Source organism: Pelophylax lessonae, assembly GCF_965119305.1.
Source record: "Pelophylax lessonae genome assembly, chromosome: 8".
NCBI classification, from domain to species: Eukaryota; Metazoa; Chordata; class Amphibia; order Anura; family Ranidae; genus Pelophylax; species Pelophylax lessonae.
Genome location: NC_138775.1, coordinates 288,370,947 through 288,396,315, shown reverse-complemented (window position 1 = coordinate 288,396,315; position 25,369 = coordinate 288,370,947). Strand labels below are relative to the sequence as shown.

Sequence of the window (25,369 nt, the reverse complement as noted above, 5' to 3'; positions counted from 1 at the left end):
AGTGTAAAAAATGTCAGTTAGGTGCCTGATGCAATGTCACAGTCCCTCTAAAAAGGGCTGATCGCCATTACTAGTAAAAAAATAATAAATAAATAAAAATGACAAATCTTTCCCCCTAGTTTGTAGACATGATAACTTTTGCACAAACCAATCAATATACACTTATTGGGATTTTTTAATCAAAAATATGTTGCAGAATACATACTGGTCTAAATTGGATGAAACAAACTTTTTATTGGATATATTTTATAGCAGAAATTAAAAAATATAGTTTTTTTCAGAATTGTCGCTCTTTTTTTGTTCATAGCGCAAAAAATAAACGCAGAGGTGATCAAATACCACCAAAAGAAAGCTCTATTTGTGGGAAAAAAGGACCGTGCGATTGTCAGTTAAAGGAATGCAATGTTGTATCTCAAAAATGGCCTGGTCATTAAGGGGGTAAAACCTACCGGTCCTTAAGTGGTGAAGAACTTTCATTTGACTTCCTAACCAAAAATCGACTTTCATTTTCAAGAAGCAGGATGAACGTTTTTTTCTACAATGAACAAAGTTCTAACAGTGTATGTTTTTTTATTCGGGATAGTCCTTTAGTTTAAAAAGAGAAATTTAAAAGTATGGGGTTATTGTATTCTTTTACCTAGGTGATGCTGCATCTGTCCCCTGGCCTTTCTGCACTGAGAACCAAGCGATCAAACACCGCCTAGTTCTGACATCTCCCCGAGCAGAGCGCTGTTGACTGTCGGCTCTCTGCTCTGCCTCCTCCTCGCTCATTGGAGCGCTGAGCTGTGGAGGGGCGGGCACAGGTTCTCAGCAGCTTGCCGGGTGTCAGTTCAGGCACCTGGCGGATACCAAATGCCCAGACTGCTGTATGGACAGTGAAAGCCGTTTATCTATGGAGGTAAGTGCAGCAGAGACTGGGGGGGGTTTGTGAGGGTGTGGTGTGGTAAACCATCCATAGACGGATCGAAATTTGGTATGCTCACTGCCATCAGCTATAGCCAACAGCAGTTATTGTATTCTGACAGTAAGGAAATCTCCTTTAACAGGAGGGGGGACAGTGTCTGTTGATGGGGGAAGCATGCGATTTTCACGGGTGAAAAGGAAAAAAGCATTACCTATGGCCAGCCTTAATCGTTTTTTTTTTTTTTTTTGAAAAGGTGACCTTAGACTTTAAGAAATGGGAGTGAACAGCCGAAGGCACAATTAGGCCAACATCCCAAACAAAATGCAAAAAGGGGGAAAAGTAGTGTCTCTAAATGGGACTTTAAGGGCCTCAAGAAAAAGGAAAAGAAAACTGAATTTTTGTAAGATCTTACCTGTAAAATTCCTTTCTCTGAGTCCTCCGACAGTCGCCACCACTTCATATTCATCACTAATAGGGTTATTGACCTTTGCTCCGCAGGAGTAGCTAGGCAACAGAATATATTAATATCAAAGCTTTTAGCATATCCCACCCCCAGGGGGTGGTCCCCTCAGTCAATACCTCCCTGCTTCCTGCATTCCCAACTCAGTTTCAGTAGCATAGCAGTAGAGTACATAAACAAACCTGAAAAGAGGGGCGGGGGCGGCGACTGTCGGAGGACTCAGAGAAAGGAATTTTACAGGTAAGATCTTACAAAAATTCAGTTTTCTCTTACGTCCTCCGACAGTCGCCGCCCACTTCATATTCATCACTTATGGGGACGTCCCATAGCAGTGTAGACATGAGGGGTGGGTAAAAACGCAGCCGCGCCTAAAGCAACGCAGAACCCACATCAGAGAAAAGAACCTTACCAAGTAAGGAAACCAACTGGGCAACAGGAAAAAAACGTGCTCAACAGGAGCAACAACCCAGGAAAACAAGTAACCGAGGGATAAAGACATCCCAACAGCCAAGGACCCAAACAAGGGACCCTAAGGCACTGCCGCACTAAGAACTTTGCGGCCAAAGGAAGCATCCGCCGATGCCTGAACATCCACCTTGTAGAATTTTGAGAAGGTGTGAACTGACGACCAAGTCGCCGCCTTACACACCTGGGCCACAGAAGCCTGATGACGATAGGCCCAAGACGTACTCAGAGACCTGGTAGAGTGCGCCTTCACAGGGAAAGGAGGAACCTTCCCCTTCAAAGCATAGGCTTGCACAATGGTCTGTCTGATCCATTTGGCAATGGTCGCAGCCGACGCTGCCATGCCCTTCCGAGGACCCTCTGGAAGGACAAATAGAGAATCTGACTTGCGAAAGGATTTCGTCGATGCCAGGTAAACCCTGATCGCCCGAACAACATCCAAGGAATGCAAAGCCACCTCCTTTGGATGCTTAGGCTTCGCGCAAAGCGAAGGCAAGACAATGTCCTCATTGAGGTGAAATTCCGAGATCCTCTTTGGAAGAAAAGAAGGGTTAGGTCGTAAGACCACCTTATCCAAGTGAATCACCAAGTAGGGAGAGCTGCAGGACAAGGCCGCCAGCTCCGACACCCTGCGAGCCGAAGTGATCGCTACCAAAAAGGCAACCTTCTTGGACAACATAGACAACGAGATCTCCCTGATCTTTTCAAATGGAGCATGCTGTAACATGGACAGAACAAGGTTCAAATCCCATGGAGGTAAAGGATCCCTCCGAGGAGGGGCCAAGTGTCGCACCCCTTGAACAAAGGTGCTAACCAAAGAATTAGACGCCACAGGGCGTTGAAAAAGAACGGCCAGCGCAGAAATCTGACCCTTAATCGTGGCCAACGCCAAACGCTGGTCCACGCCCGTTTGAAGGAAAGCCAACACTCTCGATACCGAGTATGAGCGCGGGGAATACCCCCTGGACTCACACCAGGCGAAATACGCCTTCCAAGTACGGTAGTAAATCTTCCCCGAAGAGGCCTTCCTGGCCTTGATCAAAGTGGGAATGACCTCAGGGGAGAGACCCCTATCCTTCAGGACCTGGCTTTCAACAGCAAGGCCGTTAAAGCCAGCGACTGTAAAGCAGAATGGAATATCGGTCCTTGAGACAGGAGGTCTTCTCGAAGAAGTAGACGCCACGGAGCGTCGACCGCTAGATACACGAGGTCTGCGTACCAAGACCGGCGAGGCCAGTCTGGTGCCACCAGAATCACCGTGTGCGGTTCCGAGACCAACCTGCGAAGGAACCTGGACAGCAACTGAATCGGTGGAAAGGCATACATCAGACGATACCGATGCCAAGGCGCCACTAACGCGTCTGCCCGAGGATCGCGCGTCCTTGCTACGAACCTTTCCACCTTGTTGTTTAGACGAGACGCGAACAGGTCCACATCTGGGGACCCCCACTTCGCACACAGCATCTGAAAGACATCCGGGTGAAGTGACCATTCTCCCTGGTCCAGGGCCTGGCGACTCAGATAGTCCGTCTGCCAGTTCTCCACCCCCGGAATGTGAACTGCCGTTATCGCCGGGACGTGCGTCTCGGCCCAAGACAGAATGTCGGCTACTTCCCGAGCCGCGCGGGCACTCCTGGTGCCCCCTTGGTGGTTGACGTAGGCCACCGCTGTGGCATTGTCCGTCTGCACCCGAACCGGACGGCCGTGAAGCCTGTCCGTCCAACGCAGAAGGCAGAGATTTATTGCTCGCAATTCCAGAATGTTGATTGGAAGGGAGGATTCCTCCTCCGACCAAGTTCCCTGGGCGGACAGAACGCCCAGAACACCACCCCAGCCCGACAGGCTTGCATCCGTGGTGATCACTGTCAACGAGAAAGGGCGAAAAAACTTGCCCCCCGACACCACCGGGGATCGGAGCCACCACAGAAGATCCCTTCTGGTATGAGGACTCAATGAGATCCGTAGATCCAGAGATTGCGGACGCCCGTCCCACACGGCCAGAATCTCCGCCTGGAGACCCCGCGTGTGAAACTGGGCGAAGGGAATCGCCTCGAAGGCCGAGACCATCAACCCCAGACACCTCATACACGTCCGGAGCGACGAGTATTGATTGTCCCCGAGGGACTGGACCGCGTCCTGAAGCGTCCGGAGCTTGTCTTCCGGCAGGAAGACCCTCGCTTGAGCAGAGTCCAGGATCATTCCCAGGTAGGGAAGACGAACCGACGGACACAGAGTTGACTTTGGAAAATTTATCGTCCACCCGAACTCCTGCAGAGTCTGCATCGTGATGGACAGGTCGTTCACCAGGCCCTGACTGGTCGCAGACCGAATCAGGATATCATCCAGATACCCCCGGACAGAAATGCCCTGGGCTCTCAAAGCCAGAACCGGCGCAAGCACCTTGGTGAAAACCCGCGGAGCCGAAGCGAGACCAAAGGGCAACGCCACGAATTGGTAATGATCCTCCGCAATGGCGAATCGAAGGTACCTCTGGTGACCCTCGAAAATGGGGATGTGAAGGTACGCATCCTTCAAATCGATGGAGGCCATGAATTCCCCCGGAACTAGAGCAGCCACCACCGAGCGCAGGGATTCCATGCGGAACTTGCGAACCCGCACAAAGCGGTCCAGAATCGGACGTACCTTGCCCTCCTTTCCGGGCACAGTGAACAGATTAGAATAGAACCCCCGAAATCTGTCCCGATGAGGCACCGGAACCACCACTCCCTGGGCCCGCAGGTCCCGCACCGCCAGGTGCAGATCCTGCAAGCGCTCCGGAGTCAGCTGAAGGTTTGAGGGGAAAAATCTGCCCGCCGGCCGAGAGAGAAACTCGATCTTGTATCCAGATGGAAAGATTTCCTGAACCCACCTGTCCCGAATGCGATCCAGCCAGGGTTGAAGAAAACCGAGCAAACGCCCCCCCACCCCAGAACCGGGTGAGGGCGTCCCTTCAGGCCGTATTGTTATGGGCAGCGGACCAGGACTGGCCGGATTTCTGCTTACCTGCCCACGGCTTCTTCTGGGAGCCTTGGCCCTTGAAGGGCTTGCCCTTATAGTGCGACCGAAAGGCACGAAAGGACCCCTGAGAGGACCTAAACGATGTATTCTTCTTACCACGAACAAACTTATTCTTGTGAGTTTGGGGCAAGAGAGTGCTCTTACCCCCATAAATATCCTTTATCAGAGTATCCAAGGATTCGCCAAAAAGGCGAGATCCCGCGTAGGGCAAGTTAGCTAAAGTCTTGCGAGAAGATTGGTCAACAGACCAACATTTCAGCCATATCAGGCGACGGTTCAAAACTGCCACACTTGAAAGACGCGCAGCCAAAGGGACCAAATCTAAGTCCGCATCACACAAATACATGACACCCTGATGAATTTGATCCACCATAGCCAATGTTGTCGGCGGGGCAGAGTCAGCCACCAGGGTGCGCCTGAGCACCTGCGTCCAATCCGCAATAGCCTGGGCTGCCATAATGGAAGCAAAAATAGGCTTCAGCATAGAGCCAGCACCCGTATAAGAATGACGGGCCAGAGACTCCAATCTCCTGTCCGTCGGGTCCCGGAACACCGGGGTATCCTCAGCAGGGATCGCAGTGGATTTAAAATCGCCACCGCATGATCCACCTGAGGCGGCACACACCAGCGCTCATCAGTGGCGGGTGTAAATGGATAACGCAGCTTGAACCTACTCGGCACAGCAAAAGGCTTTTTTAAATTGCGCCATTGCTCATCAACCGCGCGCTGAAATTCCGTAGAGCAAGGAAAAACCTGCGATGTTTTGCGTTTCCTTTGCGTCCCATAAGAGGACATCAAAACAGGAGGACATGGTTCATCCTGCAAATGCAGCGTCTGCTTGATAGAAGCAACCAACTCATCCATGAGTGCAAGCTCTTCAGACGAGCCAGGGGGAGAACTATCAACCCCTTCCACCTCAGCCTGCCCCTCAGACCCCACAAGGTCTAGAGATGAGTGAGACCCTGAGAAGGGCACTCCAGCCATAGCAGCCCCATCGTCCTCTGAATCAGAGGAAACAGACACTCTGGGCCGTTTTGTGGATCGATCAGCCCCCAGCATCTGCACCTGAGCAGCCAAATTTGCCACAATAGTAGCCAGATTAGCCCCCTCGGGGGAAGCAGCAGCCCCTTGGCCCCCCACCAAAGTGGGAGGAAACTTGCAATCCTGAGAATCCATGCCCCAGTAGTATTAGAAAAAAAGGAGTACTGCCCCTTTAAGATCGCGGCGAGCGTAGCCCACCGCACTCACAGAATACACCGACCCCCACAGGGATAAGAACACTGGGCAAGGAATACAGGAAAATGGAAAGGTAAAAAACCTGGAGAGACCACACAGGCTGCTGCCACCGATCGCTGTCCCAGAGCAAAAGGAAGTGATGCAATGACTGACCGCCCCTGTAAATCCTATGTAAGGCTACACAAACATGGCCGCTCGGCTGAGGACTTCATAGGCAAATAGAAAATGGCGCAGACATGTGGCCTGATCGATCGCCGCCAAAATGGCGACGTTTAGCGCCAAAACGCTGCGCCTTACCACACAGGACCGGCCACCACAATTTTGCCGCAAAAAAACGGCAGCGATCACCGCACAGCATGTCCAAACCCAGGCTGCTTCATGTATGTACTCAGCAGAGCAGGAGAGCCCCCCCCCCCCCCCTCGCAGCCCACACACAGGCAGTAATTCCACACAGGAACTGACAGGGAGCTCAGCAGCCAAACAGACATGCAGGGTCACACAGTCCCAGACTGACACCCAATAGACAGGTCCCCACATAGAGATACACTTACCAGACCGGATGGCGTGGGGAGCCTGCTCCAGCGACCAAACCGCTGTACTGAGGACAGGGAGTGTCGCAGCCGTGACGCAGTGGAACTGCGGTGCGAAACCGCAATGGCGTCCAGTGAGGTAGCCACCTCACAGATAGCATCCCTGTAGAGAACAGGGATGGGTCGTTCAATGTGCCAGGGAAACCTGTGCTGAACGCTCGATGGCAGGCAGGGAAGCCCCTGGCCCTGAGCCCTGGGAACCAGGGTGGCCAGTCCGAGACCCAGCTCCGCACGATCATCTTCATCAGAAGAAGCTAATGCTGAAAATAAACAGCTAAGTAAAAGAAAGAGAAAAAAACTCCAAATAAAATCAAAAAGAGAAAAGAAGCTGAGACAGAGCCCCAGCACAGGAACAGCCAGCCTACTCCTAAGCTAGGCATTAGAAACTGAGTTGGTAAGCAGGAAGCAGGGAGGTATTGACTGAGGGGACCACCCCCTGGGGGTGGGATATGCTAAAAGCTTTGATATTAATATATTCTGTTGCCTAGCTACTCCTGCGGAGCAAAGGTCAATAACCCCATTAGTGATGAATATGAAGTGGCGGCGACTGTCGGAGGACGTAAGAGAAATATGTTTTTTTTTTCTTGAGGGCCTTAAAGTCCCATTCAGAGGCACCCCTTTTTCACTTTAAGTTAAACAAGTTTTACAGTCTAAGGCCCCTTTCACACTTGTGCGACTTTGTCTTGCAGCTTGGGACTGCAAAGTCACATGACAAGTCGCACCCTATGATTTCCAATGAGTACCGTTCATATCTGTGCAACGTCAAGTCACCGTGACTTCAAAGTAGTCCCTGCACTACTTTGGTATGACTGATGCGTTTTGAGGTCCATAGACCCCAAGATTACACAGACATTGCTTCAAGTCCAGTCAAAAGCGCTGCAAAATCATGCAACTTTTAGATCGCACAAGTGTTAAAGGGGCCTCAATCAGTGTTCTACTCATTATGTAATTCTTGACTGCAGTTAAAGCGGTAGTATACTCTTTTTTTTTTTTTTTTACCTACAGGTAAGCCTATAATAAGGCTTACCTGTAGGTAAAATTAATATCTCCTAAACCTGAACGGTTTAGGAGATATTTGCCCTGCATGCAGCCGCTAAAGCTAGCGGCGCAAATGCGTTCTGAAGGTCCGGCGGACCTTCAGAGTTCCTTGCCGGAAAGTGACTCCATGCGCGGGAGTGACATCGCGGCTCCAGCCACTCTCAGCGCCGGAGCCGCCGAACCCGGAAGAGACGCAGAGGGAGCATGTCAGCTCCAAGAGCAGTGTCCGGGGCTCTGTGTTGGGGCTTCGTTTTAAGGTAAGTATTTCATAATGAGCTAGTATGCGATGCATACTAGCTCATTATGCCTTTGTCTTGCAGGGTTTTTTTTTTTTTCTGGGAGTATACAACCGCTTTAAAAGACGAGACACCAATATTTATACCAAATGTCACTTACAGCATTTACAGAAGCCAAGGAGAGAACAAAGCTGAAATAGTCACTGTTGTAAACATCTCTGTTCTTCATAAACTTTAGATTCTCGTCTCTGACCATCTGTAAACAGACAAAAGCTGCGTCAGTTACCGCTGGGAGCAAAAACAACACGGAGGAGAGGCAATGAAGAATCATCTCAGCACTCGACTGAACGGTGACGTCACCTGCCGCTGTATACCTGATATATCCGCAGAGGCATCTTCTCAACGAACAGGCCTTTCTTCTCTCCCTTCCGCACCAACTTGGTTAGAATAGACAGGCGGTCATTGGGTCGGTGGGGTCGAGGGGAGGACTGTGGCGAGATGTCCGGAGAGGACGGAGCTGATCTACAAGGGACAATGCATGCTGACCATCAACAATAAAAGCACAGATGGCTTTTAAAAGGTTAACAAGGCTGCTTGTGTCAATCAATTCCGCCGTATCCTCACCACTGTACTTTTACCAATATCAAGTATTCTGAATTGGGTAACCACAAAATCATCACAAATTATATCTGGACACTAGAGAAAAAGGTGTAGCGCTTAGGCTAATCCAAATAGTCCATAAGTAACACTTGTTTGTAGATATGGGGGAGTAAGTCAATCAGGCAGAAGTGCAGATGAAACCCCCCACCAGACACCGATCACACTGCCTCTTACCCTCCAGCTGATATGATAGAGCATGAAATATCCCACAGTAGACTCAGCCATCGCCCCGATGTCATCGCTGACGAAACGCGTTGGTTGGAACTTGGACATGTGACATCATCACGCTTCGGGACGCAGCGGCCATATTTGTGGTTTGTAATCTAACTGCATGAAATATCCCACAGTAGACACAGCCAATATCCTTTAATGTTGGGAATGACACTCCAATCCTTTTTGTAATGATACTGTCTCCATATAGCTCACGTATCCAGAGACATAAACCAAAAAGGCCACAAAAGTAAGAAAGGCACTCAAGAGTAGTAAGTTCCAAAAATCAAACTTTAGTTAAAGAGATAATAGCATACACTCACATTTGGCAGAGTTCATAAGCGCTGTATAGGTTAGGTTACAAACCACAAAGATGGCTGCTGCGTCCCGAAGAGTGATGACGTCACACGTCCAAGTCCCACCCAATGAGTTTCGTCAGCGATGACGTCGTCAGGGGCGATGGCTGAGTATACTGTGGAATATTTCATGCTCTATCAGATCAGCTGGAGGGTAAGAGGCAGTGTGATCGGTCTCTGGAGGTGGGTTTCATCTGCACTTCTGCCTGAATAATAGACTTACTCCCCCACATCTACAAACAAGTGTTACTTATGGACTATTTGGATTAGCCTAAGCGCTACACCTTTTTCTCTTATGTCATTTATGTCTTTATCCTACATATGTGTTAGCAGCTGGCTTTATACAAATGATTTGATTCACTTTTAGATATTTTTAGTCTGGTAATCCAAGCGCAGCTTTCTCTTTGTAACGCAATAACTGGACACTACAAGCAGCAGGGTAACAGCACAGTACGTACAGCGAAAGGTCCTCAGCCTCTTGGCGCACTACGCTCACTCTACTTTTCTTTGGTAAAACAGGAGAGTTCTGGTCGGACACACGTTGATAGAACAGCATGTAGGCGTTCCAGTACCGCCGGCGTACATCGGGGTATGGGTTGGCTGCGTAGAAAAATAAAAAGACTGAGTTCAACATACATGTGTGTCTAACAATCCTCATAAACATGTACCAAATCCAGCTAAATCAAAAAGTAAAGTAGACCTCATCTGCCCAGTATAGTCAGCCATGCATGCAGTGAATCGACTGCTGTTCAACGGCCACAGTAGTCCCTGCTGAATTGGCTGAATTTCCATCCATGTATGGCCAGCTTTAGAAATTAGCTCTTCTGAAGGTGTTGTAGTCAGCATTTCTGTTTTGCAGCACTGAGGTCATTGGTTCCAATCCCTGGCAAGTCACTATCTGCATGTTCTCCCTGTTCTCACCTGGGTTTCCTCCAGGCGCTCCGGTTCCCCTGCCACACTCCAAAACATGCTAGGAGGTTAAAGTGCTCCTAAACCCACAACAGTAAAAACAGCCTGTATTTGCAGTAAAGCATGTTTGGTATAATCACTGTGGAACCTAAGGGGTTAATCCTCTGCATTGTGTAAAAAGGCTGTTTGATCCCATCTTCTATGGTCCTCCACTTCTTCCATTGTCCCCAATCTGCTGATAGTACAGAGCCTTGGGGGCAATCAGCACGTGGCTCAGTTTGGTGTGTATTGCTAGAGAGTTTTTTTTCATTTTGGGAGGGTGCACGTGATCAGTACAGGGCCAATCAGCACTGTCCAGAGGGTCAGGAGTCTCATAGGACAGTCAGAGAAGGAAAACTCCTCCTACAAGCTTTAACCAGTGCTCGTCTGGACACTGATAGAAGTATATATATATATATATATGTATATATACACAAGACAAGTAAATGTCCCCTGTGCTCAAATGTTACATGTAGGCCAAAGAGGCATTGGCTAGATCGTTGGCATCTGAAGTCTTGCTGCCCTCTAAGGATGATGGGTAGCCACATTAACTGAAAGCAAAAAAACAAGAGAAGGGCGCACCGACCTAGTGTAATACCATAAAATATTTATTGACAAATTGTTAAAACCACATCATGCATTATACTCACAAGAGTACGCTATGTAAAAGCAAAAACCAAAAGAGTTCCTTCGGCTGTCCAGAGACCACAGGACCATGATCCTTAGTAATGACAGGCGAACTTGAAGGTGTCCATAGGGCTAACGCATTTCGAGGGAGCCATGGCTCTGAGGAAGAGGGTTCTCCCTCGAAACGAGTTAGCCCTATGGCCACCTTCAAGTTCGCCTGTCATTACTAAGGATCATGGTCCTGTGGTCTCTGGACAGCCGAAGGAACTCTTTTGGTTTTTGCTTTTACATAGCATACTCTTGTGAGTATAATGCATGATGTGGTTTTAACAATTTGTTAAAGCGGAGTTCCAGCCTCACACACTCACCTGTCCAACGGTCCAGCGATGCGGCGATGCGGCCGCCCGAAGCCTCGCTCTTCTCCCTCTCTACTCTGCGGCGCCGGCATCACTGGTGTGGCAGTTTGCGGCTTCACAGCCGGGTACGCACTGCGCATGTGCGAGTTGCGCTACGCGCCGTGATTGGCTGGCAATCTTCTGGGACCTCTGACATGTCCCAGAAGATTGCAGGGAGGGAGGGGGGAGAGGAGAACTTCCACTCAGGGCGCCGCGGCGCTCCGAGTGGAAGTGGGAGCGGGTACCTGTCAAAACTAGGTACCCGCTCCCCCCCCAAAAAAATGACATGCCAAATGTGACATGTCAGGGGGTTAGAATACCTAAAGCGGAAGTTCCACTTTTGGGTGGAACTCCGCTTTAATAAATATTTTATGGTATTGCACTAGGTCGGTGCCTCCTTCTCTTGTTTTTTTGCTAAGACTGCTATATACTGCTGATAAAAAAAAGGTATTAGGTAGTTTATATTTAATAAAATAATTGCATTTCCATGTTCTGTGGGAAACCAGATATAGTGAATGCAGGCGCCTGGGTTTAGTAACACATTAAATCCTAATTTAAAGTGGTTGTAAACCTCAGACATGAAGTATGAACAAAGCATAACCCTCTATAATTGGCCATATTGAGTGTGTGTTGTATGTATGTGGGATAAGGATCTTAGGAAGCAATCTCCTTGAGGGTAGGGACTGGTGATCGACAACGCTATAAAAATGCCTGAAGCAACAATAAATATTTGGCTGGAGCAGAAGATGGCCATCATATGCCTATGGTTGGAGTCACAAAGTGGACCTCCCTTATAATTCACGCAGAGTATGGGGATCCTTCCAGTCTCTATGGTGCCACCGCTTGTCCAAAAGAAGACATTACATTTTTTTTGTATTTGTGGGATTCGAATCACCAACTTACACTGATCGTACACCTTCGGTCTGTACTCCCCACCAAAGCATTCATACTCAATCGTCTCATCAGTAAGATCAAACTCCTCCACCACAGTGTCATTGAACTTGAACCATTTGCTTTTCCCACAGCTCCTGCCAAGAAGAACACAACACAATGATTATATAGAAGACACATTGCAGGAAACATAAAACTTTGAGGGTATTTCCACTTTTGCAGTCAAACTTGAGAAAAACCCACTATATGTTTGTCATGGGTTCCCATTCACACAGCATACCCATTTTTTTATTTAACCACTTCCCGCCTGTCCTCTAACAAAATGATGGCCGCAAAGTGGTTGCTCTATCCTGTCTGGGCGTCATATGACTTCCAGCAGGATAGGCCGCTCTGCGCACCTGCAAGCATTGATTACCAGTGCAGACCCTTGGGGGATGCCACTAGAGGCACCAGGTATTGCTCACCCATGGCCACCAGGGATGCCAATCAGTGCTCAGGGAGCCTGTCAGTGCCACCCACCAGTGCCCATCATTGCCATCTATCAGTGTCGCCTGCCAGTGCCGCCTATCAGTGCTACCTATCAGTGCTGCATATTAGTGCCTCATTATCATCAGTGCAGGAAAAAAAAAAAAACGTATTATTTATTTACAAAATTTTATAACAACAAAAAAAAAAAAAATCGGATTTTTGTAAGATCTTACCGTAAAATCCTTTTCTCTTAGCTCATTGACAGACGTAGTCTTCTTGATTCACATCAATTGGGTTATGTTGTCTCCGCAGGAGTAGGACTAGGCAGAAAGAAAAAACGTTCTGGCTCCACCCTAGGGGCAGTCCCAGAGGGTATATCCTCCCTCTCTCTGCTACAAGGAATCAGTTCTGTTATAAAGCAGCAATAGAGAATTTAACCCAACCCAACTCAATGATAGAGGGGCGGGTACTACGTCTGTCAATGAGCTAAGAGAAAAGGATTTTACGGTAAGATCTTACAAAAATCCGATTTTCTCTGTCGCTCATTGACAGACGTAGTCTTCTTGATTCATATCAATTGGGACATTCAGAAGCAGTGCCACAAATGAGGGGTGGGATTGACAGAAATCAAAATCCAATCTAGAAGGCCCAACCGATGCCAACTAGAAGTTTTAAAGGCTCATTATAAACAAAGAATGAGACTCAAATAAAAATTTCCAACGGAAAAAAACCCTCGAGGTAGACCACTGGTCTCCTCAAATGGCGGCCTGCAAAACCTTGCGGCCAAACAAGGCATCAGACGATGCCATTACATCAACTTTATAATGTTTAGTAAAGGTATGCACCGACGACCAGGTAGCCGTCTTGCACACCTGGACCACTGACGCCTGATGGCGAAAGGCCCATGATGCACTAAGTGCCCGAGTGGAGTGCGCCTTAACAGGGAACGGGGGCTCCCGACCCTTAATAGAATAAGCCTGTACCACCGTCTGTCTGATCCATTTGGAAATAGTCGCGGCAGATGCAGGCAACGCGGCCGACCAAGCGCGATGCAATGGTCTGCGCGCGCTCGTAGGCCGGCTGGGGTGACTACTAGTGTCGCCCAGATCCGGCATAATTGCTTGAAGATCTCACAGGAAAAAACACTGGAGAAAACTACCTAAAAAAATATTTTTTCTAGAAAAAAATCTTGCCAGGACCAAAAGATCCCAGCAAGGAACTTAGGTCCTTACTCCTGACTAGACAGAAAAAAACTGATTCCTTGTAGCAGAGAGAGGGAGGATATACCCTCTGGGACTGCCACTAGGGTGGAGCCAGAACGTTTTTTCTTTCTGCCTAGTCCTACTCCTGCGGAGACAACATATCCCAATTGATGTGAATCAAGAAGACTACGTCTGTCAATGAGCGACAGAGAAAACCTTTTTTTTTTTTTTTTTTTTAAAAACTTTTCGGTCTTTTTTTATTTGTTTGGCGAAAAATAAAAAAACCTTGCGGTGATCAAACACCACCAAAAGAAAGCTCTATTTGTGGGAAAAAAAAATTACATTAGGTACAGTGTTGCATGACCGCCCAATTGTCATTCCAAATGCAACAGCGCTAAAAGCAGAAAATTGGCCTGGGCAGGAGGGGGGGGGGGGTTGGGAGTGCCCGGTATTGAAGTGGTTAAAATTTTCTGACCTGTTTCTAAGGGGAAGGTGGCATGGCTGAATGAAAGATTTTTTTTAACCATTTTAAAACAAACAAGGCCCGTCCTCCGCTGACCTAGCAGAGCCACTCCAGGATCTGCAAGGATACTGACAATATTGTCAGGATCTACCTGACAATCTACCTGGCTGCCTGCTTGACAGTTGGCTCCGCCTATCAGCGCATGACTGCGAGCCAAAAAAATTCCTGCCCTTCACCCCCCTCCTCCTGCCCGGTGATCCAGTGAGCGCTGGAGGGGCAGAACGGAGGAGCAGTGACTGACAAGACACCACTCTCCTTTCTGAGCAATCAGCAGTCATGTGATTGCTCAGTTCTCAGTCTTAGAGCAAGACAGGAAACATCTGCAGCATCACACTAAAAAAAAAAAAAAAACTATACTTATTTAAAATAATACGGTCAGAGATCAAAAAACAAACAAAAAAATATGCAATGACTGGAATCGGGATTTTAAGTTTAACCGCTTCCGGACCGCCCACCGCCAATTTACTGTGGCAGGGTGGCCCTCATGCGCGAACTGAAGTAGGTCTACGTCAGTCGCGCGCCGGCAGCTAGGGGGCGAGTGCGTGCCGCTCCCCAGCCCCCACTCCGCAGCGGGGACTCCAATGCACGGGGCAGGTGGCTCCGATTGTCGCCTGACACCCACGATAGCTCCCCGCTGAGAGAGAAGAGCGGTCTGCTGTTGTAAACACATCTGACCGTTCTCTCTGGAATGATTACAGAGCCCATGTGATCCTTCTATATAGAAACACAGGTCTCTATGGTAATTTAACAAGCCACACCCCCTTAGTTAGAATCACTCCCCTAGGCTCACATTTAACCCCTTGATCACTTACTGTGTTAACCCCTTCCCTGCCAGTGTCATTATTACAGTAACAGTGCATATTTTTAGCACTGATTACTGTAGTAATGTCACTGGTACCCCCAAAAGTGTAAAAAATGTCAGTTAGGGGTCCAATCTGTCCGCCGCAACGTCACAGTCCCGCAAAAAAAAAAAAAAAAAAAAAAAAAAAAAAATCACAGATCGCCGCCATTACTAGTAAAAATAAATAAAAATGACAAATCTTTCCCCTAGTTTGTAGACGCGATAACTTTTGCGCAAACCAATCAAAATACACTTATTGCGATTTTTTTAACCATAAATATGTAGCAGAAAACAAATTGGCCTAAAAGGTTAAAAAAATTTAGATTTTTAAATTTTTGGGGAATTGCAAAAAATGGTCTGGTCATTAAAGCGGTTGTAAACTCTATAAAAAAAAAAAAAAAAATAAAAAAAAAAACCTGCAAGACAAAGGCATAATGAGCTAGTATGCATCGCATACTAGCCCATTATGTGTAACTTACCTTAAAACGAAGCCCCGACACGGACCCCCGGACATCGCTGCGGGCGCTGCCATGGTCCCTCGTCGTCTCTTCCGGGTCCGGCGGCTCGGGAGTGATTTTTCCGGCAAGCTCCCGGCAACTTAATTGAAGGTCCCCCGGACCTTCAGAGCGCATGCGCCGCTGCCGGTTTAGGAGATATTATTTGTACATACAGGTAAGCCTTATTATAGGCTTACCTGTAGGTAAAAGTGTCAAAAAGCGGGATACTACCGCTTTAAGGGGGCAAATCCTTCCGGTCCAAAAGTGGTTAAAATAATACGGTCAGAGATCAAAAAAACAAACAAAAAAAAATATGCAATGACTGGAATCTGGATTTTAAGTTTAAGCGCAGAGGGAGGGGTTTAGCCCCAAGTCAAGAAGTTCAGCCCTCAGCAAGTAGGGTGCATCTATTTTCAGAGGAGCCCACAGAAAATGCTTTTCTAAAGGCAGGCAACTTAAAATGTCTATTATAAAATTGGCTGTATAATACAGTTTTATAAGAATACCTTAAAGAAGTGTTTGAAAGGCCCAATACCCGCCATCATAATGCAATCTCTGCTTTTCATAGATTGACATAAATCAACAATATCTTGTACTGTCCAGGATTAATGCCTCTGATAATATACACAGGCAGATCAGGACCTGATAGTACCAGCTGCATACATTGGCTTGGTACCAATTGGTATTAACCATTGTGTACTGCAAACAACTCCATGTGTGCCACTGAACGAACATGTGGGCAGTACAGATGACAGATTTGTTGGATTACCGTCGGTCTTTGATGAAGGAATAATAATGTCCAGCATGAGCCTGACCGCTGTGCACAATGACGCCGGTCAGCTCGTAGTTTTCTGTTGGCGCCACTTTCTTGCGCGGGGAACTTCCTCCGGGATCCGTGGGTCTTCCGTTTTCACCGACCTCGGAGGAAGAGTCTTGCCGTGCCATGCCTGAGACTGTATACGGCTCCATGTTTAACATCCAAGGGAACTAGAGAAAAGAATGGAGAGTAAAGGTCAGACAAAGAAAAATCTGCCTTCTGCATGATTCTGAAACGAATACCGTTGACACTCGAATGCATTTAATGATTTTTCTATCATGGAAACTGTTCATGTAAATAGCTCTGACATACAGTGTATCCGGAAAGTATTCACAGCGCTTCATTTTTTCCACATTTTGAAATGTTACAGTCTTTTTCCAAAATGGATTAAATTCATTATTTTCTTCAGAATTCTACAAACAATCCCCCATAATGATAATGTCATGGATATGCAATAGTGTCTGGCAGCTTACCTTCTGGCTCTTCCTTCTGGCTGCTTTTATCATCTCTCTTCCCTGTTTGGCTCCACCCCAGGCCATCACAGGAAGTCTATATTAACCAGCGCACTGCAGGTCTGCTTTGCTGTTCAACAGTGTTTGTTAGTTTGTGTTCCTGTCTGCTGTGTACTTGATCTACCTTTCTGTGTACCGACTTTGGCTCGTCTCTGACTATTCCTGTTTGTCTGTGACCCTGACCTTTGGCCTATCCCTTGGTTACCCTCGTCTGCCTGTTGTCCCGACCTCGGCTTACCCATCACTATCCCTGGTGTCCTGAGTGGCTGCTTCCCCTCTCTCCCTACGGAGCGTGGCCCGGGGGACCCCAGGGGCTGCGACCTGGGACCAGCTGCATCCAAATCCATCCTCACCACTAGAGGCTCTGGTGAACACCTGCTGGGTCTTCGACTTCGCGCCCTGGGGAATCTTGGGCTCACTTTCCGGTCCATCCGCAGCAGTCAGCTATCGGGTTCACTACCTTGCACTGCACCCCTGCCTCTAACAGGGTGCAGTTGTCACCTGGCCATAGGTGACCTGACAGATAACATAAAAGAAGTTTGTTTGAAATCTTTGCAAATGTATTAATATTTATGTACATGTGATTTTTTTCTTTTGTTTTTTAATAAATTTGCAAAGATTTCAAACAAACTTCTTTCACATTGTCATTATGGGGTATTGTTTGTAGAATTTTGGAGGAAAATAATTAATTTATTCCATTTCAGAATAAGGCTGTAACATAAAATGTGGAAAAAGTGAAGTGCTGTGAATACTTTTTGGATGCCCTGTAGGTTATAAGGCCTTTTGCATCACCAGTCCACTGTCGGCCAGCACTTGCTTGATGGAAAGGAAACTTACAACCGCCAACATGCCATGCCCACCAGCCAATTTTGGGTCAGTTAAGTAAAAGCCAATTAACACAATTAGCCAATTATTCCCATAGAATACTGGGAAAATTTTCCTTGCATAGGATTGGATGTACGAAACAAGCAGGGCTTTCCTAGAATAATTTCCTTCCCCCCTCTATGTTTGGAACATTTTTTTTGGGGGGGGGTTGTTGGGAGTGGGTACCTAGTTTTGACAGGTTCCACGTGGATCGCATAGGCAAAGTTTGCCCCCTCCCCCCCTATATTTGGAACACTTTTTTGGAGGGGTTTGTTGGAGTGACTACTTAGTTTTGACAGGTTCCACTTAGATCGCATAGGCAAAGTTTCCCCCCCATATTTGGAACCCTTTTTTGGGGGGTTTGTTGGGAGTGGCTACCTAATTTTGACCGGTTTCACTTAGAGTGCATTGCCTAGGCAAAGTGAAGGGTGGCCTTATTTAGGAGGTCAGCTATATGTTGCTTGTTTAATAAAGATAAGGCAGAACTTCACCCAAAAGGGGAGGTTCTGCTCTTCCCTGCCCCCTCCTTTACATTTGGCACATTTTTTTTTTTTGGGGGGGGGTAGTTTGATTTTAACAGGTAAATGGTCCCCCACTTCCGGTCAGACTATCTAAGCAGAAGTTCGCCCCCCCCCCCTTCACTTGTAGCCTTCTGAAACACATCACAGGTCCCAGAAGACTGCAGGACCAATCAAAAAGTGTAGCATGGCTCACACATGCGCAGTTGAAAGCCAGCTGTGAAGCCACAAGGCTTCAACTGCCGGTTTCCCTTACCCAAAATGCAGGTACCTGCACCCAAAGCCAATTGAAGAATCGTCTCAGGTGAGGACATCGCTGGATCTAAGGACAGGTAAGTGTTCTTATTAAAAGTCAGCAGCTATTTATATTATTGATATTTTTTTTTTGGGGGGGGGGGTGTAACAGGAGCGCCTCTTCAACTGGATATTCTAGATGTCATCTGTGTGCGGTCTTTTTCCTGTGACCACATGGCTCCTGGGTTTCGGCATCTGCCTAGTTTGCAGGTTTAGGAGGATATAGGGCAGTGATAGCGAACCTTGGCACCCGAGATGTTTTGGAACTACATTTCCCATGATGCTCATGCACTCTGCAGTGTAACTGAGCATCATGGGAAATGTAGTTCCAAAACATCTGGGGTGCCAAGGTTTGCCATCACTGATACAGGGCATCTTTGGATGTGCAGAGATGGTCTAACACAAACAGGTCTTGTCTTACCTTGATCTGCTCGTCATATTTAATGGATCGTCCGCTTTCCCAGTCAAATCCAAATCTCATTAAATGAATAACGAGGACGCTGGGTAGGGATTTGATACAGGTTCTCTTTACGGTCGTTCTCTAAAGAAGGGAGAGAGGCAACTGAATTATCCTGCAGCCTCTTCTCAGTGATAATTCCCTGCAGTTTGCCATTCACACAAGGCCACAATAATGGCTTCACTCTCACAGCTGGATTCAGATTTATAGAAGGCAGCACATGATTCAGCTCCCCAGTAACCGTTTTGGGAGGAGCTTGCCCCCCTGGTCTACAACATAAAACAGAAGCGGAATCTGCTCACCTTTTCTTTGCACTTCTCGCAGTAGTATGCATTGCTGCCCTCCAGCACCTCGCCGCGCACAAACTGATCCAGGGAGATTTCCAGACTCTGGCAGGACGTCACTCCTAAATTCAAAGCCATAAAAGCCTCTTCTCTCTCATACCTGAAACGTACCGAGAATTTCATACATCATATACACGTATAAAACCAGATCTCAAACGGGGCACCAACTGCATGGTGTATGTATGTTCTCCCTACATATGCAAAGGCTTCCACTTGGTGCTCCGCTTTCTGTGACGGGAGTCACTTTGGTTGGGGGGGGGCTGTGGAACCCAACTTACCTTAGAGAGGTTGAGAAATCCCTCTCTCGGCTCCCTAGGCCCCTCTTATGTGTAAGTCACCCTGTGTCTAATAGGGGCACAGGGTGACCAGGAAAATGATAGACAACTACATAATGGACACTGAGAATATGGTTTGGATTACTTCAAATGGGACAGTAATATTTATCCACAATATAGCTGAAGAAAAATATGAAGATTTAATCCCACTTCACACTGAGACCTATAGCCTGTTGTAGACCATTGCCATTAAGTCTGTAATTCCTAAATAATCAAAACATTGTTTAGATGTGGATTCCATGTACTCCACCTAGGCTGAAGTGCTAAGTAAATTAGCATGTTAATGATATCCTTGTTAGCTAAAGTAGTTGCTAAAGGGGGATTTATCCATGAGTCAGCCCTTTCTCATTATCTAAACCATTGTGTGATGGTTTGGGTAAATATTCGGGTCATTGTTCATGTAGTGACTGACGTACTTCTCAAGAGTATAAAAGGTTTGTATTCTTGTTCAATAAATCAGTTTCAGAGTTTGCAGCTTAAAACGAGTGCTGTCTAGTTCTTGGTTACAATACGCGGCTAGAATATCTGATATCTATGCTCAAGCCTGGAGGAAGCCGTATACTGACAGAACGCAAGCACATTGTGCGTTGGGCCCATCACACTTCCCTCCCACAATGCAAAAAAATGATAGTCTGTAATTTAAACCACTTGCTGACTGCACACGGTACATATACTGCGGCTGTGCAGAATCAAGTATATATTCATGATTCTGCAATTTGGGGTAGGGGGTCGTCCCCACGTCTAAGCACATGCCGATCACTGGGTCCCAGCCAATGATTTACTGCCAGCACCAGGTAATCAGCTCTCACGGAAGACAGCTCTGTAAGTGTAAGCAGCACAGAGATGTGTTCAGTGACAGGGGATCTAGCTGTTAAGTAGGGAATGAAAAATAGTAAAAGCAACGCACACACACACATTTTTAGGCACATATTTAACTTCTTGATCGCCTTATATGTTAACCCCTTTCCAGCCAGTGTCATTAGTACAGTGACTGTGCATATTAGCACTGTATTAGCGTCACTGGTGATGTCAGTAGTAGTTTGTTCCCACAAGTGTCAGTGTGCGATTGTTCGCCGTCCCACTGTCCCACTGTAAGTCTCTGATCACCATTACTAGTATATATAAAAAAAAAAAAATTAAAAAAAATCCGCTATATATCCCATTTTTATTGGAGATGTTTTATAGCAGAAAGAAAAAAAAACGTTTTTTTTTTTTTTCAAAATTGTCGGTATTTCTTCGTTTATATCAGTGGTTCTTAACCTGGGTTCGATCGAACCCCAGGGGTTCGGTGAGTCAGTCTTGCGGGTTCGGCGGAGGTAATTTCTGAACTGGTCTCTGAAAGACAACAGCAGAAGTCACACTGATTTGCAGTAAATATTCATTATTATGTTTTTGTGTGAAAATCATGTTTTAATGGTTTTGTTCTTTTGTTCTTTAATGGTTTTGTTCATTTTATGTATATGTATATATACCTATGTCTTGAATTTGAAAAAAATGGATTTTTGTAAAATCTTACCGTAAAATCCTTTTCTCTTAGCTCATCGACAGACGTAGTCCTCGGTGATACACCACCTTCGGGTTATGTTACCTCCGCAGGAGCAGGACTAGACAGGAAATTAAAAAGCTCTGGCCACACCCTAGGGGCAGTCCCAGAGGGTATATCCTCTCTCTCTCTGCCTCAGCAAATCAGTTATGTGAAAAAGCAGTGCTTAGAGAATTTAACCCAACCCAACTCCAAAACAGAGGGGCGGGGACTACGTCTGTCGATGAGCTAAGAGAAAAGGATTTTACGGTAAGATTTTACAAAAATCCATTTTTCTCTAGCGCTCATCGACAGACGTAGTCCTCGGTGATACACCACCTTCGGGACGTCCCAGAGCAGTATCACAACTGAGGGGTGGGAAAATGGAAATCAATCCCAATCTAGAAGGCCCAACCGGTGCCAACTAGAAGTTTACAATGCTCATCCTTAATGATGAGACTCAACCAAAAAAAGAGAAAACAATTTTTTTTTTTTTTTTTTTCCAAACAGAAAAAAACCCTCGAGGTAGACCACCGGTCTCCTCAAATTGCGGCCTGCAAAACCTTGCGGCCAAATGAGGCATCCGCCGATGCCGTCACATCAATTTTATAGAATTTTGTAAAGGTATGTACCGACGACCAGGTGGCCGCCTTACATACCTGGACCACTGACGCCTGATGGCGAAAGGCCCAGGAAGTACTGAGCGCTCGAGTGGAGTGCGCCCTAACAGGGAACGGAGGACTCTGACCCTTAATAGAATAAGCCTGTACCACCGTTTGTCTAATCCATTTGGCAATGGTCGCGGCAGATGCAGGCAAACCCTTTCTGGGGCCATCCGTGATCACAAAAAGTGAATCCGTCTTACGGAATGATTCCGTAGCTTTCAGGTATACCCTGATTGCCCGAACCACATCTAAGGAATGCAACGCATGTTCCCAATGATGCTTGGGCTGAGGACACAAGGAAGGTAGTACAATATCTTCATTCAGATGAAAATCTGAAACCACCTTGGGAAGAAAAGATGGCTTAGGATGAAGTACTACCTTATCCCTATGAATCACTAGGTATGGTGACTGGCATGATAATGCAGCCAGTTCTGACACCCTGCGAGCAGAAGTAATAGCCACCAAGAAGGCCACCTTCTGGGATAGAGTAAGCAAGGGAATCTCCCTGATGTTTTCAAAGGGAGGTTTCTGTAGAACCGACAAAACCAAATTAAGATCCCAGGGCGGTAAGGGCGCGCGGACTGGAGGAGCCAGGTGCCGCACCCCCTGGATGAAATTCCGCACCAAGGATTTGGTAGCTAAAGGCTTCTGAAAGAAGATTGCTAATGCTGAAACTTGACCCTTGATGGTGCTCAAGGCTAGCTTCTGCTCAACCCCTTGTTGCAAAAAGGCCAATATTCGAGTCACCGAATAGGTACGTGGAGGAAATCCTAAAGATTCGCACCACGCAATATAAGTCTTCCATGTGTGATAATAGACTTTGCTGGAAGTCGCTTTCCTTGCTTTAATAAGGGTAGGAATGACTGAAGTAGACAAACCTCTGTCCTTCAGTACTTGGGTCTCAATGGCCAGGCCATTAAAACCAGCGACTGTAAAGCACGAAGGTAAATTGGTCCTTGAGACCACAGACACTCCCTGAGACGAAGTTCCCACGGAACGTCTGCGACTAACATGTCCAAGTCGGCCAGGCCGGCTTGAGGAGGCCAGCCTAGAATTTCTAGGACCACTGGCGCTGATTGGATCTGAACCAGGCGTCCCTAGAGGTATCTGGCCCCGACCATCCGAGAAAGTCTGGTCGTTTTCTGTTCCCACACATTTATCAGATACCTGATTGCTATCAGGAAGGGTGATCTTTTCTGGTTGAACCTCAGGGACCGAAGTCACCCGACTAGAGGCTACTTGGCCTATCTGGTCAACCAGATCCGATTCCTGTGAGGTATCGGGACTAATCTTAGGAAAAGGTAAAGGAAAAGATCTTTTCAGGGAACGGTAACTACCGCTTCCTGTGGTACTTAAATGTTGGAAGGGAAGAATCGCACCGGTAGTAGTGGTTGATGCTCGATCTAATGTCCTGAATACCGGTGAAAACGTCCCCCCACCCTGAAACCGGGTGGGGGCGCACCTTCAGGCTGTGTACTCCTTTGCTTCGGGTTTCTCCTAACTAGACAGAAAATAACTGATTTGCTGAGGCAGAGAGAGAGAGGATATACCCTCTGGGACTGCCCCTAGGGTGTGGCCAGAGCTTTTTAATTTCCTGTCTAGTCCTGCTCCTGCGGAGGTAACATAACCCGAAGGTGGTGTATCACCGAGGACTACGTCTGTCGATGAGCGCTAGAGAAAATTATATTTTATTTTTCCAATTAAGAAGGGTTCGGTGAATGCGCATATGAAACTGGTGGGGTTCAGTACCTCCAACAAGGTTAAGAACCACTGGTTTATATATTAAAAAATAAAAAACCCAGTGGTGATCACATACCACCAAAAGTAAACTCTATTTAAGCTCTATCCCTAAGCTCCTCCTACGCGTTGCGTCACAGACAGACACTGAGGAAGTCACGTCTGATGCAACGCGTAGGAAAAGCTTAGTGACGCAAGGCTTTCTCCTGCACCGATCATCCATGGAAGCAGCTGATCATCCGGCCAGGTTGTAAGTCAGTCTCGAAGGCTTTGCATCTCCCATGGACTGATGGGCTGGGGCTGCCTATTTGGAGGGGTTCTAGATCAGAGCAGTAGGATCTTCAATTCCAATTTTATATGGAAGTGAGACTTAAAATATATTAATAAACTTGATGGATTTACCTGAAATATTGTTCTCCCTTTACATTTTATACTCTATATGAGCTGCGCTCTATGAAGACACCCATAAACTCCACCGTAGGCAAGGCTACAAGATTTAAAAGGCATTCATTTTGTTTGAATTCAGGTGAACGCGCATTGCAGCCATTCACCTGGGTGGAAGAGCACATTTGTGCTATTTATTCATGTGGAAGCACTGCATGGTGTTCACAGCACTTAAGTCACACCAAACTACTTGATAACCAGCACAGTCTGCACTTACCTGTGCGGGCAATCTTTGCAGATCTTCTGATCTGAGTAGATGCCTTGAAAAGTATTCTTGAACAGCTGATCTCGTCCCATTTTCTGAAAATTAAGTTAGAAAAAGTTGGTAAAGGAACGAATATATTGCGCTGATCTAAAGCAGATATTGATCAGGTCCAAAAGGCACAATTTTTAAGCCCCCCCCCCTTTTGCCTGTCAGTTATAGGGTATCGGCAGTGGAGAAATGGGGACACCTGCCAATACTGTGCAGGCCAATAGCAGTGTAGGGAAAAGAAGAAAGCTTCAATGGAGCCTGAGTAAGAACTGGGTGACCGCCTGACCAGGGGACAGGGAAATGAACAGAGATTTCAAGTCGGTAGACCTAGGATGGGGGAATTCAGAAAATCAGGATAAAAGAATCTGGGAGGAGTGAGTGAAAGATAAATGGATTACAGCATTTTAATGTCTTTTCTTCTAGGAATCAGGCCTGCAATCCAGTGTTAGCTGTCCCCCCTCCATATGTCTTTAGGGAAAATTATCAGGAGACTTTGAATTGGGTGTCAGATAATATATAATATTGATTGTTGTTGGGCATATCACCTTGAGATATTCGTCCATCTGATCAATAAGGCTTGTGAAGAACTCATAGGCGTCTTGCTGCTCCCGGACATAGAGCTCTTTGTTCCACATCTTGAAGATCTAAGTATGGTGGATGAAATCTGGATTACACACGGTCACTGATACCCTATATCGTGACATTGTTACAGCAGAGCGCTCCACACGTCTTTGGGTTCTCTGACTGATAGAAAGCCTACCTGTTTATGATGTGCCTGAAAAAAGGGACTTGCCATTTCGAATGTATTCAGCATGAGGACTATGAAACCTATGACATGTTTTACCAAACTGTACCACAAACACGGCTATTTTCAGAACTAGCCCTTCCCAGTTGTTCCTATTCTCTACTGAGGATCTGGCCTATGATGCCCATTTTCCACAACCCATCACTGTATTCAAATCCCCTGCGGGCGCCTCTTCGCCTGCGTAAACCCCTGCGGGCGCCTCTTCGCCTGCGTAAACCCCTGCGGGCGCCTCTTCGC

At 46.9% G+C, this 25,369-nt stretch overlaps 1 protein-coding gene across 1 annotated transcript in view; it reads right to left on the bottom strand.

Moving 5' to 3' along the window:
* The window catches only part of USP24 (ubiquitin specific peptidase 24), a 215,226-nt gene that overhangs the window by 33,534 nt on the left and 156,323 nt on the right, over window positions 1–25,369 (bottom strand). The window contains exons 44-52 of the mRNA XM_082264831.1: window positions 24,873–24,971; window positions 24,292–24,374; window positions 19,330–19,471; window positions 18,992–19,111; window positions 16,335–16,552; window positions 12,047–12,171; window positions 9,632–9,773; window positions 8,322–8,469; window positions 8,108–8,203 (exon numbers count right to left, since the gene is read on the bottom strand). Coding sequence (XP_082120957.1) covers window positions 8,108–8,203; window positions 8,322–8,469; window positions 9,632–9,773; window positions 12,047–12,171; window positions 16,335–16,552; window positions 18,992–19,111; window positions 19,330–19,471; window positions 24,292–24,374; window positions 24,873–24,971 — 1,173 coding nt within the window. The remainder of the gene's footprint in view (window positions 1–8,107; window positions 8,204–8,321; window positions 8,470–9,631; window positions 9,774–12,046; window positions 12,172–16,334; window positions 16,553–18,991; window positions 19,112–19,329; window positions 19,472–24,291; window positions 24,375–24,872; window positions 24,972–25,369) is intronic.